Raw genomic sequence first — 18,074 nt, forward strand, 5'->3', positions numbered from 1 at the left:
TCTGTTGATTCCACTGTCACATCTAAGTGTAATTACTCCAAGTTCATCCTTGAGCGTCTGTCAGATCATTTTTCAGACACAAATCAACTTTCGTTTGTTTAGGCTCCCTAGATACATGGAGAGACCCATTTCACTGCAGAGACTGAAAACAATATTAGACTTAAAAGTCTTAATTGAAGTTAAAAATAATACCCATTTTCTCCCAACCGCTTTAAAAAGTTTGAAACCATAGAGTAGTGCCAGAAGCAACCCTAGAGTACATTTAATTACTTCCATCCACTACACAAATTTCCTACAACATCCTTGATCCAATCTCAGCTCAAAATTATTCCTTAAGATTATACTGTTTTAGTTGTTATCTACAGATTAAATATTTACTGGATGCCTGCTGCGTTCCAGGCACTACACTATGCAACGGTGGAATAGCAATAAACAAAACAGAAAAATTAAAATCTGCCTTCATGGAGATTACACTCTATTGGACAGAAAATAATCAATAAGTAACACAACTAATTAAGTGTTTCAGCTAGTGAAAACTGCTATAGAGAAAAATAAAGCAGGGGAAATCAGTGGTGGGGGCTGCAACTTTAAGCCGAATGATCAAGGAAGACACCACTAAGAAGAGATGCTTGAGGAAACACAAGAGAGAAAGGGAAAGAGTGCTCCAGGTATCTAGGGAGAGGCTTCCCAGCAGAGGAAACCACCCACAAAAAGGCCTGGAAGGATGTCTAGTGTATTCCTAGAGGTGGGGGCAGCTGGAAAAGGAGGGAAGGCAAAGCAGTAGGAAATGAAATCAAAGAAGTGGGCATGGGGCAAGATCCCATGGGCTGCTGCAGACCACTAGCTTTTACTCTGAGGTGGGGAGCTAATCAGGGGCTTTGAGCAGAGAAATGGCATAGTCTGATTTATATTTTAAATGAATCATTCTGGCTGTCATATGTATAAAAAGCAAGCAGAGGGGTCAAGAAAAGGGCAGAGTGAACACGTAGGAGACTCTGGCAATACCCCAAGTGAGAGACGGGTGGCATTTGGGATCAGGGTGATTGCAGAGGAAGTGATAAGAAACAGATTTCAGATATAATTAGGGCCTAGATTCAAAAGATTTCCTAGCCGACCTGATAAGGGGCACATGAGGTAGTCAAGGACAACTCCAAGGCTTTTGGTGAAAGCCCCAGGAGGAATGCTCTGACCTGGTAAGCGGGAGATGGTGGACAAAACAGGGAAGTCGGGTGCAAGCATCTGGAGATCAGGAGAGATGTCTGGGCTGAAATCTAGATTTGGGAATTCTCAGCAACACAGAAGTTATTCCAAGCCATGAGACAAGATGAGATCCCCAAAGGAGTAAATGTAGAGAAGAAGAGAACTCTGAGGCTGGTCAGAGTTAAGAGATCTGAGAGATGAAGAGGAATCTGCAAAGGAGATGGGGGAAGGAACAGCCTACAGAAAAAGCTGGGAGAATGTGGTGTCCTAGAAGCCAAAGAAAGTAGTCCGTGAAGACACGATTTACTTGTGTCAAATGCCTTTGGTAGGACAAGTAGGACTGACGACAGTCCTTGCACTGAGCAACACAGAGGACACAGTAAAGTTGATAAGAGCAACGCCAGTGGAGTGGTAAGGATAAAAGCCTGACTAGATAGGGTTCAGAAAAAAGGGGAAGAGAGGAACTACGGAGAAGGAATATAGGCAACCGTTTTATGTAAAGAAAAGGAGACAGACAGGATAGTAACCGAAAGATAAAGTGGGGCAGAAAAAAAAAATTTTGAGACATGGATGCAGCTGGAAACCATCATTCTCAGCAAACTATTGCAAGAACAGAAAACCGAATACCGCATGTTCTCACTCATAGGTGAGAACTGAACAATGAGATCACTTGGACACAGGAAGGGGAGCATCACACACTGGGTCCTATTGTGGGGAGGGGGTGGGAGGAAGGACAGCATTAGGAGATATACCTAATGTAAATGACGAGTTAATGGGTGCGGCACACCAACATGGCACATGTATACATATGTAACAAACCTGCATGTTGTGCACATGTACCCTAGAACTTAAAGTATAATTTTAAAAATAAATAAATTTAATAAAAAAAAAAGACTGCAAAAATAACAACAGCATGTGTCCATGCTTACAGGACTAACTCAGTAGAAGGAGAAATGTTATGAGACAAAAGAGAAAGAGCTGGGATGACAGCTTTGAATAGGAGACAGGGAGAAGCCTTTGCCAGTTCATCTACAGAAACAGAAAGAAGACAGCATCTGTGCAAGGCCCAGGCAGGAACAGCTGAGGAAACCCAAAAGAGAGAAGGGAGTGTGGGATGGGAGCCCATGGAAGCTCTCATTCTCAGCCATAAAGTAAGCAAGACACTTTCCTGAGATACATACAATAATAAGATCCCAGAAATGTACCTCGTACATCATGAGACCTTGCTAATTCATGCAATGAGTTAAAAATCTGGGGGAAAAAATACACCCACACCGCTATTATACGATTAGATTACAACATTTTTGTCATTATTTCCTAAAAATGTCCTTCCATAGAATAAGAAGTAAAATCTAATTTGGAAAAAAGTATCTTGCTGCTATGTTTTGTTATGTGTGTCTCTGTGCCTTTTAAAACAAAAATGTGAATGTGAAGTAGAACAATGATCTAAAGGGAAGAGTAAAAAAAAAAAAAAAGTAAATGCTCTGTGCCATATGTAAACTAAACATACACCTTTATTCCTTCTTCCAAACTCTATGTCCAAGTGTAGTTTTTTAGGTAGTTGCAATCAATGTGTCCATACAACTAGGTTCTATTCTTCGGGCTTAATATTTGCGGGATATATGTATCTAAGGTCTAGACGTTTTTGTGTTTAATGTCAATGTGATGTGGTCTAACTAATCATTTCCCAATCACTAGGCCCTTGGAGGTTCCTCCTAGCTTTTTAAAATTACATATTGCACATCTATAAATACGTTTAAACAAAATGAGTTTTTCTTTATTTCCTTATATTACAATCTCTCAAGTGAAATTTCCAGATCAAAGAATTATTAGCAATTTTACAAATGAACTGCAAGAGCACAGTATATAATACATATTAGTAATTCAAAATAAACTTCTTGAATGAAGAACAAATGAGTGAAGCATGTCAAATATGTCAGCTTTTTATCTAGAATATTCTCTACAGAAAATTATTCCAATTTATTTTACAATCAGAAAATCATATTTTCCTAGGGAACAACTTAGCCCTGAGTTTTGTTTAGCTTTTTTTTTTTTGTTTTTTTGTTTGTTTCTTTCTTGAGATGGAGTCTCGCTCTGTCACCCAGGCTGGAGTGCAGTGGCATGACCTCAGCTCACTGCAAACTCCACCTCCCAAGTTCATGCCATTCGCCTGCCTCAGCCTCCTGAGTAGCCCGCCACCACGCCCAGCTAATTTATTTTATTTTATTTATTTATTTATTTATTTATTTGCATTTTTTAGTAGAGATGGGGTTTCACCATGTTAGCCAGGATGGTCTCGATCTCCTGACCTCATGATCCACCCACCTCAGCCTCCCAAAGTGCTGGGATTACAGGCGTGAGTCACCACGCCCGGCCAGCCCTGAGTTTTTAATTTGCTAATTTAGTAAGTATGGTGTTCTCTTAATTTTCACCTCTAATTAGTAACCAGGCTTAACACTTTCCCAAGAGTCTATTTACTAACTGTATTTTTCTTGTTGTAAACAATCTGTTTAGTATACTTTGAGGATAAATATATTTTCTTTTAAGTAAATAAATTTACCACAATATCTTTCCAATCTGTTGCCTCGCTTTTAAAATCTCTGCTTTGAGGTTTTAAAAATTATAATAAAAGATGTCATCAATATAGATAAGAAAAAACACTCCGTTAATTTAAAAAATTAGAGACTCTTAAACCAACACACTACAGAGAATATGAGACCTAAATTTCATTTACATTATTTTAAATTCATATTCCTATTTCCTCTTCTCAGTTGCTTCTTTCTTTTCCCTCTTATTTGCTCAATACTAAATTCTTCCAAACAGTTGGATCTATCACTGGAATTCTGATTCTGTTCCATTCATCCTATTCTGGTTTTAATAATACATATTGTATACCCTATATATTATATACGTATTATTTCTTTGCAGTAATTACTTCTGTCTATAACTACTGTCTTACTACTGTTCCCTCAATCTGATTACAATCATTTTGTGAAATTCTTTTGTGAAAGTATCGTGTTGGGATTTTCATTGCTAGCACATTAAATACTAATACTAATTTGGGAAGCATTATGGTGACTATATTTAGCTTTCACAATCAAAAACTGGATTTATCATATAATAGAAAGGTGGGGCGTACACTGGTTCTTGATCAGAAATCTGGGTTTAAATCTCACCACTGTTACTAACAGTGCTAATTTCCCTAATTTCTCTGCACTTCCTTTAATTCATACTTAAACTAAGGAAAATACTAATGTTCCTAATTACTGAGTGAATGCAAGCATATACACATATAGTCATACAGAATGGGCTTTTAGAGTCCACTTTTTATAACGCCTCTGCCAAGCTGCTAAAAAGCATTATATCACAGGAAATGAAGATTATGTATTTTCACAAAGAATGTATTCCAGGGAACAAAATTACATACTCCTAGAAGTAAAATCTAGTATTTTATTAGAATTTCCAAAAAGCTTACTCTCAAGGGGCATGACAAATGACTCCAACAGTTTTAGTTTTGTGTGTGTTGAGCAAAAACAGACAACCAGGACTACATCAAATTTAAAAACTATACACCAAAAGACACAATAAACAGTGAAAAGGCAACCAATGGAATGAAAGAAAACATTTGCAAGTCATATATCTGATAGGGGGTTAATATTCAGAATACATAAGGAACTCCTACAACTCAATAGCAATTTAAATAAACCAATTAAAAATAGGTAAGGGACTTGAAAATACAATAAACAATTTTCCAAAGAAGATATATACAAAGGTAAAAGTGGCCAACAAGTCTATGAAAAAATGTTTCACATCACTAATCCTAAGAGAAATGTAAATCAAAACCACCATGAGATATCACTTCATATCCATTAGGATGGCCACTGTCAAAAGAAAAGAAAACAACAAATGTTGGTGAGCATATTGAGAACTGGAACCCTAGTTTCTCAATTTTAGCGCGGCCCTGCCCCACACTGGGAGGAGTGCAGCCACTATGGAAAATGGGATAGAGGTTCCTCAAAAAATTAGAAATAGAACTACTACATGGTCCAGCAAACTCAATTCTGGGTATATATCCAAAAAAATTCAAAGAAGGACCTCAAAGAGATGTTTGCACTCCCATCTTCATTGCAGCAATATCCACAACAGCCAAGAGGGAGAGATAACTCAAAGGTCCATCAACAGATGAATGGATAGATTAAATGCCACATATATATGTGTATATATGTGTATATATGCATATGTGTGTATATATGTATATATGAGTGTGTGTCACACATACACAATGGAATATTATGCAGCCTTTAAAAGGAAGGAAATTCTATCATTTGCTACACCATGGATGAACCTCAAGTGAAGTAAGCAAACAAAGGACAAATACTGCATGATTCCACTTATATGAAGTATCCAAAGCAGTAAAAATCATAGAAACAGAAAGCAGAAAGGTGGGTTGCCAAGGGATAGGGAAGAGAGGCTGGGGAATTTGTGTTTAATAGACACAGTGTTTCAGTTTTGCAAGATGAAAATGTTCTAGAGATCTGTTGTACAACAATGTGAATATACCCAACAATACCAAACTGCACACCTTAAAATGGGTAAGAGTATAAATGTAATGTGTTCTTTACCACAATAAAAAAAAAATCTATATTAAAACAAACAAAAGTAATGTCCACATGATATATCATGGTAAAGAAGAATTATGCCAGTTTCAGGGAGGAGTGAGTGTCACAGACTGGTTGAGCACAGACTGGGAGGCCAGACCTCTTGGGTTTGAACTCCGGCCCCACCCAGTAGCTTTGTGATCATGAGAAAGTTACGTCATCTCTTTCTGCCTAAATACCCTCATCTTAAAATAAAGGTAACTGTATTATCCCCCTGGGTTATTATGAAGACTATGTGAATTAGCATGTGCAAAATGTTTAGAAGTGTAAGCATTCAACAAGTCTTAGGTACTATTTCCAGGGCGCTGGCAGCTAAGCTGATGGCCAATCCACACCCTGCCACAAGGATGGACTGCCTAGACTCCTCCCAGTGCAGGGCAGGGCAGCACTAAAATCAGAACACTGGTGCCATTGCTCGCTAGTGACCAGCTGCCACAGTGCTTGGCCCTGCTGTGAAATGATGCTCCTGCCATGTGGCCTTGGACATATGCTGCAGACCACACCATTTCAAATAGTGGCCTTTAATAAAAGGCCTAACTAGAAAGCATGTAGTACTCTTAACTTGAATTTAGAAGTCCCTGTAAAACTTTTTTCTCTTTCTACAACCAGAGAAATTAAATTTTATATGTGCAAAATGTTTGAGGCTTTTCTGGTGAGTATGAATTTTCCTCCTGACAACGGAAGTTTTGATACCATTAGCAATAGCTGCTATTAGAAGTGTTGCTACTATTTACGGACTCTAACGGGTCACAGGAAAAAGAAAGATAAAGAAATGGAAAAAGGTGTAGACAAGAAAGATGGACAAAGGAACCAAGCTCAATATGAGAAAAAGAAAATTACACTCAGGTGATTTTGGGTAAAGACAGCAACGACTGCTTGCTAGTTCAGTTCTCTTAGCAGTTTCTACATCATTAAAGGTGTTCAAACCAAAGATGTTAGTGTGAAGTCAGTTAACTTTGAGTGCATTCTTACTTTAAGTTTCTAATCCAGAAGAGGGAAAAAGGGATGAATGAAAAAGCACAATGTTTTCCAAGAAAGTCACGTGAACAATTTCACATAACTCATGTTAACAGACTTATGTTATCTTACTGACAACTCACTTGAAGAGGGTGTTGCTATACTACCAGGCAAACACAATTAGATCATAATCCTCACTATAACTGCAATGTCAGTCCCTACGCTGCCAGACAGAAAAGGGGAGGGAGCAAAGTTGTTAATGTGTATAAAACAAGGAAATACAAGAAGTCAAAGGAGGCTTTATTTCATGTGTCAGTTTCATACCAGTAGGGAGCATAAATCCAGTACAGAATTCCTGCCTTCAAAAACAACCAAACAGACAGAAATTGGGGAGTAGGGGAAAAAAACAAATTTGAGCACCTCCCCCCAAAACTGTATATTAGCTGATTAACTATTTGAAACTTAAGAGCTTCCGCCCAACTATGCTTACCTTAAATGACATTCTTTGTTGACACTGATCTCAACATTGCATTTTTTGATCAAACAAGATTTTATATTTCATTTGCACTGAGGAAGAATTCAAATGCTGTTTGAAAAACAAAAATGTGGTATTTTTAAAAGTATTACTCAACAGGCCATAATATACTAATTACAAGCTGCAATTTACAGCTACAAATTGTGTTCCAGTAGAGGGAGTCCTGAAAGAGGCTGACACAGGAGAAACTGATGTAAATCTAAGATTAATTCAATGAATCCAGTGCTGTATAAATTAGTATGTCAATTCTCAGGAAAGGTTTTGAATACTGGGGACTATCAAATTTAGAGACTTCTTGATATTCCCCACACAGACCCTAAATCACCACTTACAATGAGCAGTAGAATAAATGCCAACACCAGGGAGAAAGGGCTAATGGGTATGCTTTTTCACTGACCGTGTACATGCTAACACTGTTAATAGTAGTATACTCTTGTACTTTGTCTTTTTTAGACAATTTCTTGTGTGTTATGCATGGGAAATACATGGTGATAGAAAATAAATAAAGCAAATGAGCAAACTCATATTCTTCAATCCTGTTGTAACCAACCATACTTAAAAACCTTGATTATAGGTACAATACTGCTAAACAAACACCTGAAAATGGGATTGCGTGTAAAGAATATACAAAATAAGATTAACCCTGGGCCGGTCGTGGTGGCTCATGCCTGTAATCCCAGCACTTTGGAAGGCCAAGGCAGGCGGATCACCTGAGATCAGGAGTTGGAGACCAGCTTGGCCAACATGGTGAAACCCTGTCTCTACCAAAAATACAAAAATTAGGTGCGCATGGGGGGCAGGTGCCTGTAATCCCAGCTACTCGGGAGACTGAGGCAGGAGAATCACTTGAACCTGGGAGGTGGAGGTGGCAGTGAGCCGAGATCTCACCACTGTACTCCAGCCTGGGTGACAAGAGTGAAGCTCCATCTCAAAAAAAAAAAAAAAAAAATGATTAACGCTGTTAGAATACAATCATTTCTGAGATGGAAAATGTATGTCCTATTTCAAATTTGACTTTTCACGTTTAAAAAGTTCAGGTGGTTATGGTAGCAGGCAGCGAAATGGAGAAAGTCTAGTGTCAGGAATCAAGTAAAAGAGAAAAATAAACTAGAGGAACCAAAGATGCCTCTGGTGAACCAAAAAGAAAAAAGAAAAGAAAACCCAAAATAATGCCCGATTTAAAACAGGCACTCGGTAATTTTGTTACAACCAGTCAAGAAAACGGAATCCTTAAATCAAAAGAAATATACATCTCCCTGACTTCTGATACTTAAGGTCTTTTACTACGCAATTCATTTAATACTCATTAATAACTACACTCTACTCCTTGCTATCTTCACCTCTGCAAAGGTTTCTGCTGAAGGGTCCACTGACTCCTCCCATATCAGTAATTAATGGTCACATGCTATGCTTTACCCATCCTATAGTAGCCATCTCAGCAAAGGACTGCTAATACCCAAAATTTCAAAGACATGAGAAGGCTTAAGGAAGAAAGTAAAAGAACTTAAAAGCATAATGGGAAAAACAAAAACCCTCACATATCAGATTCAAGGGATGTTTAATCTGATTATATTATTTACTGTTAAAAACCTCTAAAAGCTCTCCCTGCATCGGCAGGACCAAATAAACTATATTCAGCCTAATCCCCCCAAAACATTCTAGTCTCATGACCACCCCATCACCACCCTTCACTCACCTATGCTTCAAACACTGCTTTGATTTTTCTGTGCCTTTACACCAGTTATTAACTCCACCTTAAATGTCCAGTAGGGTAATACAGCAAAAGACTCAAGGTTTTTTTTTTTTTTAATCCTGCCTCTGTAATCAGTGACCTTGCCATTTAACTGTTTCCACACCCAACAAAAGGGGACCCATTTCCCAGACTCAGGAAGATTAAATGAGGTAATATGTGTAAAGTACTACCACCAGGTCTTGCACATACTAAAGCACTAAACAAGCACTTTTCTGGCTTCATCTGCATCATCTGCTGAATACCTACTCACTCTTCAAACTCTACTTTGAATATCCCACTGTAGAACTTTCCTCAATCCTGTGTTCCATTTTTTCCCTTAAAAGAATCAACTGACCACTCACTCTTCTGTGTGTCATCTGACACTATGGAGAAATGTCTATTTTAATTGCTTGTTTATGTATCTTTCTACTCCATTACAGAATGAACACCTCCAAGGTGGGGTTTTTATCCAATTACTGCCTGCCCCATATCTGACAGGATCAATAACGGAAGCTCAATTAGCAAGTGTTGAATAGATAATGATTTCATTAAACTATTACAACCAAAACCTTTAGATGGCCTTTCAAGTATTTTGATAATGCACTATTTTTGTGTTTTGAAAAGAACTTAAACTAACTTAAAGTGCTACTCGACCAGCAATGAAATTTGGATTTTTTTCCGTTTCTGCTCACCATTCATTTATTCAACAAGTATCTCCTATGTGGCAGGAATGTATCAGTGAACAAAATGAACAGAAATCCCTGACCCACATGGGCCTTATATTTTACCACAGGTAAACGTGTGGAAGAAGGAAGTTCTTACAGCAAACTTGTCTGAAAAAGGCATCAAAAGCCACATTTTGTTATTCATCAACATTTACTAACTATGATAGGGACAAAACAACAAATCCCTGACTACACATAAAATTTAACTACTTAAAAAACAATAGCATAAAATTAACCCAGATTTAGTGTACCAAACAAGCAAACTGATTTAATGTCCCTCAAAAAATGCTCATGTTAGGAACCCATTTCCTTGTAGCTTTAAAAAAAAAAAAAAAAAAAAAAAAAAAAAAAAACCACACTTGTGATTTCTTTTGGAAGGCTAGTGATCTTTTCAGTTTTAATGATTTTATTTGTATAATTACATGCTTTGCATAGATCCTAATTTGAAGTGGTTTTATTTCATTATTGTTTTGTTTTGAACATGGCCTGTTTCAAAGCCTGTTTATGATCTTAAAACATTCTTCATTTTGTAAATGAAGAGGGCTTTTACGAAACTGCCTCAGGGTTTCTATTCTGAGAGGTATGTTTCTGGAAGTGAGATGGGCTACACCAGAACTGAATGAAGACCATACCTAAACTGGGCTTCTCTGTTGAACCAATCAGCCCAGAGACTACAGAATGAGACTGCACGACAGAGAGGCCTCCACAGCTCTTGCACACCCATACTTCCAATCTGATCTCCTGCTTTGTCCTCTATTGCTGCTCCACCTATTCCCCAAGTATGCGCTATGCTTTCCTTCCTTTACCCATTTTATCCCTTGCTTAGAAGGTCCCTTCCTCATTTCTGTTAAAATACTGACATGTCAACATACCATTTCCATTGGTAAGAGCTTCTGGCTTCCCTCTGTTGGAGATAACTGTATCCTCTCTGAATTCATCAGCTATCTCTGAGAATCTCTGTTATAAAGCTTAGCAAGTTCTACATTGCTTTTGTCCCACCTTGCTACATTTACTAAAGTATAATACATTCTTCTCACTATTCTGCCCACAATATCTGGAAGGGGATCTTACACAGAACAGGGCTCAATTTGCAGGTCAGATAAAAAGACTAAACATAATACCCAAAATTTTAACCAATACTTGCCATAGCAAAACACTAGGAAGCTTCATTTAGAGAGTTCTGCAAAGCATGATTCAATTTCAAAATTACAGAAAAGATTCAGGTTGACAGAACAATTCTTGCTACCTAAAATGATGTTATTTCTATGTCAGACGCAACAAAAAAAGTCCAGATGTCCCAAGCAGACAATGCTGAGAAAAGAATCGTGGTCACTTAGCAGGTTATTTGTTGAAGGGTCCTGAAGGCGCAAGCAGTTTCCATACAAAGGGGTTTCATTTCAGCTGGATTTTTTGGTCACTTTGGACATTTTTGTGCCAACTTAATATGTTACTGAGAGCTTTGCCCTACCTTTCCTAATAGTACAATAAACAAGCAAAAGGAAGGTCACTACTGACAAACTTTGAATATAAAGTGCAGCGAGCTGGGTTTTAGGCTCATGGTTCCTGCATGTGGAGTTGAATATATGGCCTTTGCTTCCCTTCAGAACCCACAGAGAAAGGGTGAAAAGCACAAACATGAAACAAGTGGTGAATACACAGATCACTAGCAGCCCCAGGTTTAAAGCGCTTTCATCAAGCCCCAGCCATAGGGAAGAAATACTTCAACAGCACCCTAAGGGAAACAAAAAACTGAATTATGAAACGAAACATGAAAAAGGCATCAGCGGTGTGTCTTAGAAAAATTCTAGTGAGATTTAAGTCACAACCCCCCACTTTCCCTCAAAAGTGCTTTCTAATAATACTGAGCACATTCTAAATGGCTTCCCTCTGCCAAAAACTTGCCAATTGTACCTCCCTTGCTCAGCAACCAGGGTGAAAAAAAATCAATGCCAGGAGAACATTAATGCCTTCATTTTTGAAGTAAATTCCAATCATTTATCTTGCTGGGCATTTATCCACAGGGGGAGTACCTCCTAAATGAATTCAGGAAGTGAATATGACCTTTAATAGATAATTTGGTTCCCAACTGGAAAGCAGGAGAGGCAAAACAAAGAGGAGAATGGATAAAAAAGGATTCAAATGAAAAAGTTAGAAAAACAGAGGAGAATGGAATTCACTTGGGAAAAGAATGAAAGTTGAAAGGCAATAGAAAAAGCATAAAAGCAAAAGGAGATGCCATCTAAAGACAAATGCTAGATAAGGAAAGAGGGCAGGGGTAGCTAATAAACCTTTCAGAGTCCAGAATTACTTAATTCTAAATATTATCTCACTGTAACTTGACGACGCTCTAGGTTGCAGGCTGGGAGTCCTAGAAAAGGAAAGGGGTAGCAGTGGAGAGTGAAGGTGGGACAGTGCAGGAAAACAGAGACCCTCGTAAACTCAAGAAGCAGCATCAGGTTAGGCTGGATCAAGGAAAAAGCTGGGGCTCAGTTGGGTTCCTGGAAGTGCTGAGAGGCAACAACTACTCGGACTGACTGGTCCGTGGACGATCAAAGATTCCACGTGGGCTCGAGGGAGACTACAGTGATCCCCCACCCTCAAACCCCCCACCTCCCGGGAGAGCCTTGGAGGCTGGACCAACAAACAGATGGGCTCCAGAGGCCAGAGAAGTGGAGGATTCTCTGACCCGGCGAGACCCGACGAGGACCCCGAGGGGCAAGAGGCACTCAACACCCAGGGTCAAGGGCAGTGACACTGGGGTCCCGTGCGCCCTTAGCGGAGCCCGAACTCACCGATGCCGAGTCCCACGACCAGGCGGCCGGCGAGCAGCGTCTCCTTGTTGCTGGCCGCGGCCAGCACCGCGGAGCCGGCGGTGAAGAGGGCACTGGCCAGGAGGATGGCAGCGCGGCGGCCGAAGACGCCGTTGAGGGCGCCTCCGGCCAGCGCCGAGACGGCAGCCGCCCCCACCGTGCTGGACACGAGCAGCTCCTGCCACAGCGCGTCCAGACTGAGCTGCCGCTTGAGCAGCAGCATGGCCCCTGACACCACCCCGGTGTCATAGCCAAACAGGAAGCCGCCGAGCGCGGAGAAGACGGCCACCACGTACACGAAGGCGGGGGTCTCGTCCTGCTGGAACTGCCGCCGCGCCGCGCGCTCCAGGTCCCCGACGCCGCCGCCCGCGCCCGCGCTCTGCAGGCTGGTGCTCGACTCGGCGGCCGCCAAGAGGCTGCACTCCCCGGCCGCGCTTGCCGCGTCCGGCTCCTGCTGCTTCCTGCGCCGCTCGCCCATCAGGCTGCTCAGGCTCCGCAGCGTGTACTCCACATTCTCGCTCGCCTTGCGGGACATAGGGCAGGGGCCCGGGGCTGCCCGGGGGGACGCGGCTCCGCGGGCCGGCAGTCTCAGCGGGCTGGACAGCCCGAGCCGGCGGGAGCAACCGCCGCCGCCGCCGCCTTCTTCCTCCCGGCTTCCGCTCCGGCTGCCACGGCAGCAGCCGCCGCCACGGCCGCTCCCGGGAGAAAGTTGCTGCCCGCCGCGCTCCGGCGCTGCGGAGTTGGAGCCCGGCGGGTCTCACTCCACACTCACACCCCGCGCCTGCCGAGCTGGCGCTGCGGAGCGGGCGGGAGGCGGAATCGCGGGTCACGTGCAACCGCGAGCCGGTGGGCCGGGGCAGGGAAGCGTCCCGCCCCCTCCCTGGGCGGAGCCAGGCTCAGCCCGCCCCGCACCCCTAAATCCCGCCCTCCCCGGTGGGTGTGACCTCTGACCTAGGCTCCCTCATTTAGGGCTCTGGCAACTGTATGGAATTAACCCTGCCTTCCGAGCTGCAGCGGTGGAGCAAGCCAATTTGGCGGTGCCACCAGGCAGTCTGGAAGCCACCCAGAACGTTTGCCCTGTTTGGAGGGTAGGGAGAGAGCACCTAAACCAGCCTGACTGTCCTTCCAGCAGCCTGGAGATAGGGCTGGAAAAAATATCCTAGAATACGACCTAGCAAGTACCCTTCCTTTTATAGTATTGTGACATTACCCAGCGTGGTCTACTTCCCTGGCATTAAATGTGTTTGTTCTGGAGCAATTCAGGACTGCATTCTCCCATTTCTATAGCTAGTTTCCACTCTCATCGCCAGTCCCTCCTCAATGTATGCTTATTTTAAAGGAATGGTACATTTGATTCTTTGAGGACGGAGATAAAATATCTCCTGGGGTGAATCCCAAACCTCTTTCCATGGATCCCTGACCTGTAAAAGAAAATTCACAATATGCATTCCACTCATGTAACGTGTAATTCCCAGTAACAGAAAGAAAACCCAAGACCCTGATTTGTGATTCGGCAGGCAGTCTCCACCTCCCTGCCCCAACATGATAACCAAAAGGTGGGATATCTTCTCTCCTGAGAATCCCCACTGTTGCCCTCCATGAGGCATTGTTTTAACAGCTTCATTTACTTGAAACAAAGCAAAGATGACATGATTTGCAACTTATTTTTTTAACTGTTGAGTGAATGAACAGTTGTTGGTTCATTTGGGGTTTTTCCCCCCTTTAATTTAAATGTTTTAAAATTACTTTATACAGTTCCGCATCAGGGGCTAAAGATTTTTATTTTGTTTTGTTTTGTTTTGTTTTTGAGAGAGAGTCTTTTCTGTCTCCCAGGCTGGAGTGCAGTGGCGCTATCTCGGCCCACTGCAGCCTCTGCCTCCCAGGTTCAAGCGATTCTCCTGCCTCAGCCTCCCTACTAGCTGGGACTGCTAAAGATGTTTTGTCCCTCTGATTTGCTTTCATTCTTCAGACTGAGGGCAAAAAGTCAAGCATCATAGGATTCTATTCCTACAATTCCACTGCTCTTTTATTTCCCTTATTTGAGCAAAAGCTTTCTTAGCCTGGGGCCTATTTTTCATGCAGCTGAAACTGTTTTCCTTTTAGACAAACGGATTTTGTGATTCCTGTCTCAATAAAAACTTATATTAGAATTTGTCAAAACCGCTTTCATTTTGATTATCAGTCACGATTATCTCTACTATATAGCACTTTCCTTGCCAGCAACAAGGAAAATAAACTAATGAACCCAGACGGCTTAACTATTTAAATTTTATCGTCTGGCTTTAAAGCAAGGCTCTACCGTCATTCCCAGGGATCAGTTAAACAGAGAGAGTCTTTAAATCGGCAACAATGAACTCTTTAATATTCAGACCTCGGACAGTATTGCAGGTGAGAGCGCGCCTTTTCCGTGGCATACCACGGTACAGTAAAACTGCGCCCCCTGGTGGTGAACCAATTCCCATGGCTTCTGAAGAGAAGGGCTCCGCAGATGAGAAACATCTGGTACTTTGACAGTTCCCTCTTGCTGAGATAAAATAAACTACTTTTTGTTTCAGTTGGTGTAGTGAACATCTTGGTTCCTGAGCATCCCTTGCTTGAAATTCAGCTTTGGGGTCAAAGAACAAGAAACTACTTAAAAAGTTCTGTTCCGTATTAGGACAGTTAGATATCTGCGGTCAGGTTACATTTGAAAAGAAATGTGGCGTGAAAAAAAAGGCACTGGAAGCCGGGCGCGGTGGCTCACGCCTGTAATCCCAGCACTTTGGGAGGCCGAGGCGGGTGGATCACGAGGTCAGGAGTTCAAGACCAGCCTGGCCAACGTGGTGAAACCCCGACTCTACTAAAAATACAAAAATTAGCCAGGCATGGTGGCAGGCCCCTGTAATCCCAGCTACTCGGGAGGCTGAGGCAGAGTATTGGCTGAACCAGGGAGGCAGAGGTTGCAGTGAGCCGAGATCGTGCCACTACACTCCAGCTTTGAGGACATTTGCTTTACAACCTCCAGGAACATGTTCCAAAGCAGTCTAACAATAAAGAAAGGCCAAAAGTCCCTTCTCAATCATCTTTCCCACCATAATAGACCCCTTTCGCCAGAGATAACCACCTCTACCACTTTGAAATGTATCTTTCCAGAACTTTCTCTATGCATTTATATGCATGTGTATGTACATAGTAAAATACATATACAGGTACTGTTGTTTTATTTGTTTGTTTTTGAATTGTTTTGGTTGCAAGAGATAGAAAATCGAGATCAAACTAGTTTAAGCCAAAATAATGGGAAACAGGGAGTATTTATTGGCTATTGTGAGAATCTGAAAAGTCTCTAATAAGTTGGCGTCAAGTGTAGGTGGATAAAGGACTAAAAACGCTAGGATGTCACATAGAGGTCCATTTCTCCACTCTGCTTCTTACTCCTTAGGCTCCATTCTTAAATTTTATGTGGTGCTCAAAGGGCTACAGCAAACTCCAAGCCTTATACCTGAGATAGTTTGGATATTTGTCCCCACCAAAATCGCATGTTGAGATGTAATCCCCCGTGTTGAAGGTGAAGCCTGACCAGATGTGTTTACATCCTGGGGGTGAATCCCAAATGAATGGCTTGGGTCATCTCCTTGATGATAAATGAACTCCTTCTGAGTTCACAGGAGATCTGGTCCTTTGCTTTCACCGTGTGATGTGCCTGCTCCCCCTTTGCTTTCCACCACGATTGTAAGCTTCCTGAGACTTTTCCAGAAGCAGATGGCAGTGCTGTGCTTTCTGTACAGCCCGCAGAACCGTGAGCCAATTAAACCTCTTTTCTTATAAAATATCCAGTCTCAGATATTTCTTTATAGCAACAAATAGCCTAATATACAAAAATTTTCTCCCATTCTGTAGGTTGCCTGTTCACTCTGATGGTAGTTTCTTTTGCTGTGCAGAAGCTCTTTAGTTTAATTAGATCCCATTTGTCAATTTTGGCTTTTGTTGCTGTTGCTTTTGGTGTTTGACAGACTGGATTAAGAAAATGTGGCACGTATACACCATGGAATACTATGCAGCCATAAAAAAAGGATGAGTTTGTGTCCTTTGTAAAGACATGGATGCAGCTGGAAATCATCATTCTCAGCAAACTATCGCAAGAACAGAAAACCAAACACTGCATGTTCTCACTCATAGGTGGGAACTGAACAATGAGATCACTTGGACTCGGGAAGGGGAACATCGCACACCGGGGCCTATCATGGGGAAGGTGGGGGGGAGGGATTGCATTGGGAGTTATACCTGATGTAAATGACGAGTTGATGGGTGCTGACGAGTTGATGGGTGCAGCACACCAACATGGTACAAGTATACATTTGTAACAAACCTGCACGTTATGCACATGTATCCTTGAACTTAAAGTATAATAATAAAAATAAAAATAAAATAAAATAAAAAAATAATAGCCTAATATAATACCCTTTTCCACTCATGTCTGAAAGGACAGAGAAAGAGCCTCTTTTTCCAAAGCCCTAGCAAAATTCATATTGTATCTAATTGGATTTGCCAGTCGTGGTCCCATTCCTGATCCAGTTACTGCAGACTGGGAGATTACAGTTTGATGATCAGGCTAGGGCCAATCAACACCCACATTATGAGCTGTGAGTGAAGGTAAATTACATGAGCTGAGACTATAGGAGGTTTTCCCATCAGAAATCTGATGTACTATTTTGCCAGAAGTCAGGTGAATACATGCTGGCAGTAAAACCAACATATTTGAGTTGCCATAAGTAATTAGTAAGTTAACATGGCATAAAATACAAGTAAACCATTTCAAGAAGGAAGAACTGGCTAAGATAATTATATTATATAGAGATCAAAGAGAATGAAAACTCATGGAAAATCTTTGATTTTTATAATAGAAAGTCAATGAAAGACTCACACTTGTATTACCAGCACTTTGGGAGGCCGAGGTGTGTAGATCATCTGAGGTGAGGAGTTCAAGACCAGCCTGGTTGACATTGTGCAACCCCGTCTCTACTAAAAATATAAAAATTAGCTGGGCGTGTTGGCGCACCCCTGTAATCCCAGCTACTCGGGAGACTGACATAGGAGAATCGTTTGAACCCAGGAGGCAGAGGTTGCAGTAAGCCAAGATTGCATCACTGCACTACAGCCTGGGCAACAGAGAGACCCTCTCTCAAAAAAAAAAAAAAGAGAGAGAGAGAGAAAGTCAATGAATGGTGACTGCTAAGAATCAGAATGTTATTTTGATGGCATTTTCTTCACGAAACCTAGTAATGCCAGAATCCCATCCTTTTGAATATTCCGTCTCTCTGTATGTATAATAAGCAATAGCAGCATCAGAATAAAGATATTATAATATTAATAAGTACAAAGGTAAAGTATGGGTCCTATGGCTTAGTTATGAGGTATAAGAAATACTTGGGTGTTTAGTACTTCCTGCAAGAAGCTTTCTTTGACTTGCTCTAAGGAGGA

General features: G+C 41.5%; 1 protein-coding gene across 1 annotated transcript in view; it reads right to left on the reverse strand.

The window, feature by feature from the left end:
• Window positions 1-13,425, reverse strand: part of SLC2A13 (solute carrier family 2 member 13) — a 389,333-nt gene extending 375,908 nt beyond the window's left edge. Inside the window, exon 1 of the mRNA XM_025403622.1 lies at window positions 12,600-13,425. Within this exon, the coding sequence (XP_025259407.1) occupies window positions 12,600-13,152 (553 nt within the window). The 5' untranslated portion in view covers window positions 13,153-13,425. The remainder of the gene's footprint in view (window positions 1-12,599) is intronic.
• Window positions 13,426-18,074: the final 4,649 nt, after the last annotated feature.

Source organism: Theropithecus gelada, chromosome 11 (assembly GCF_003255815.1).
Source record: "Theropithecus gelada isolate Dixy chromosome 11, Tgel_1.0, whole genome shotgun sequence".
Taxonomy (NCBI): domain Eukaryota; kingdom Metazoa; phylum Chordata; class Mammalia; order Primates; family Cercopithecidae; genus Theropithecus; species Theropithecus gelada.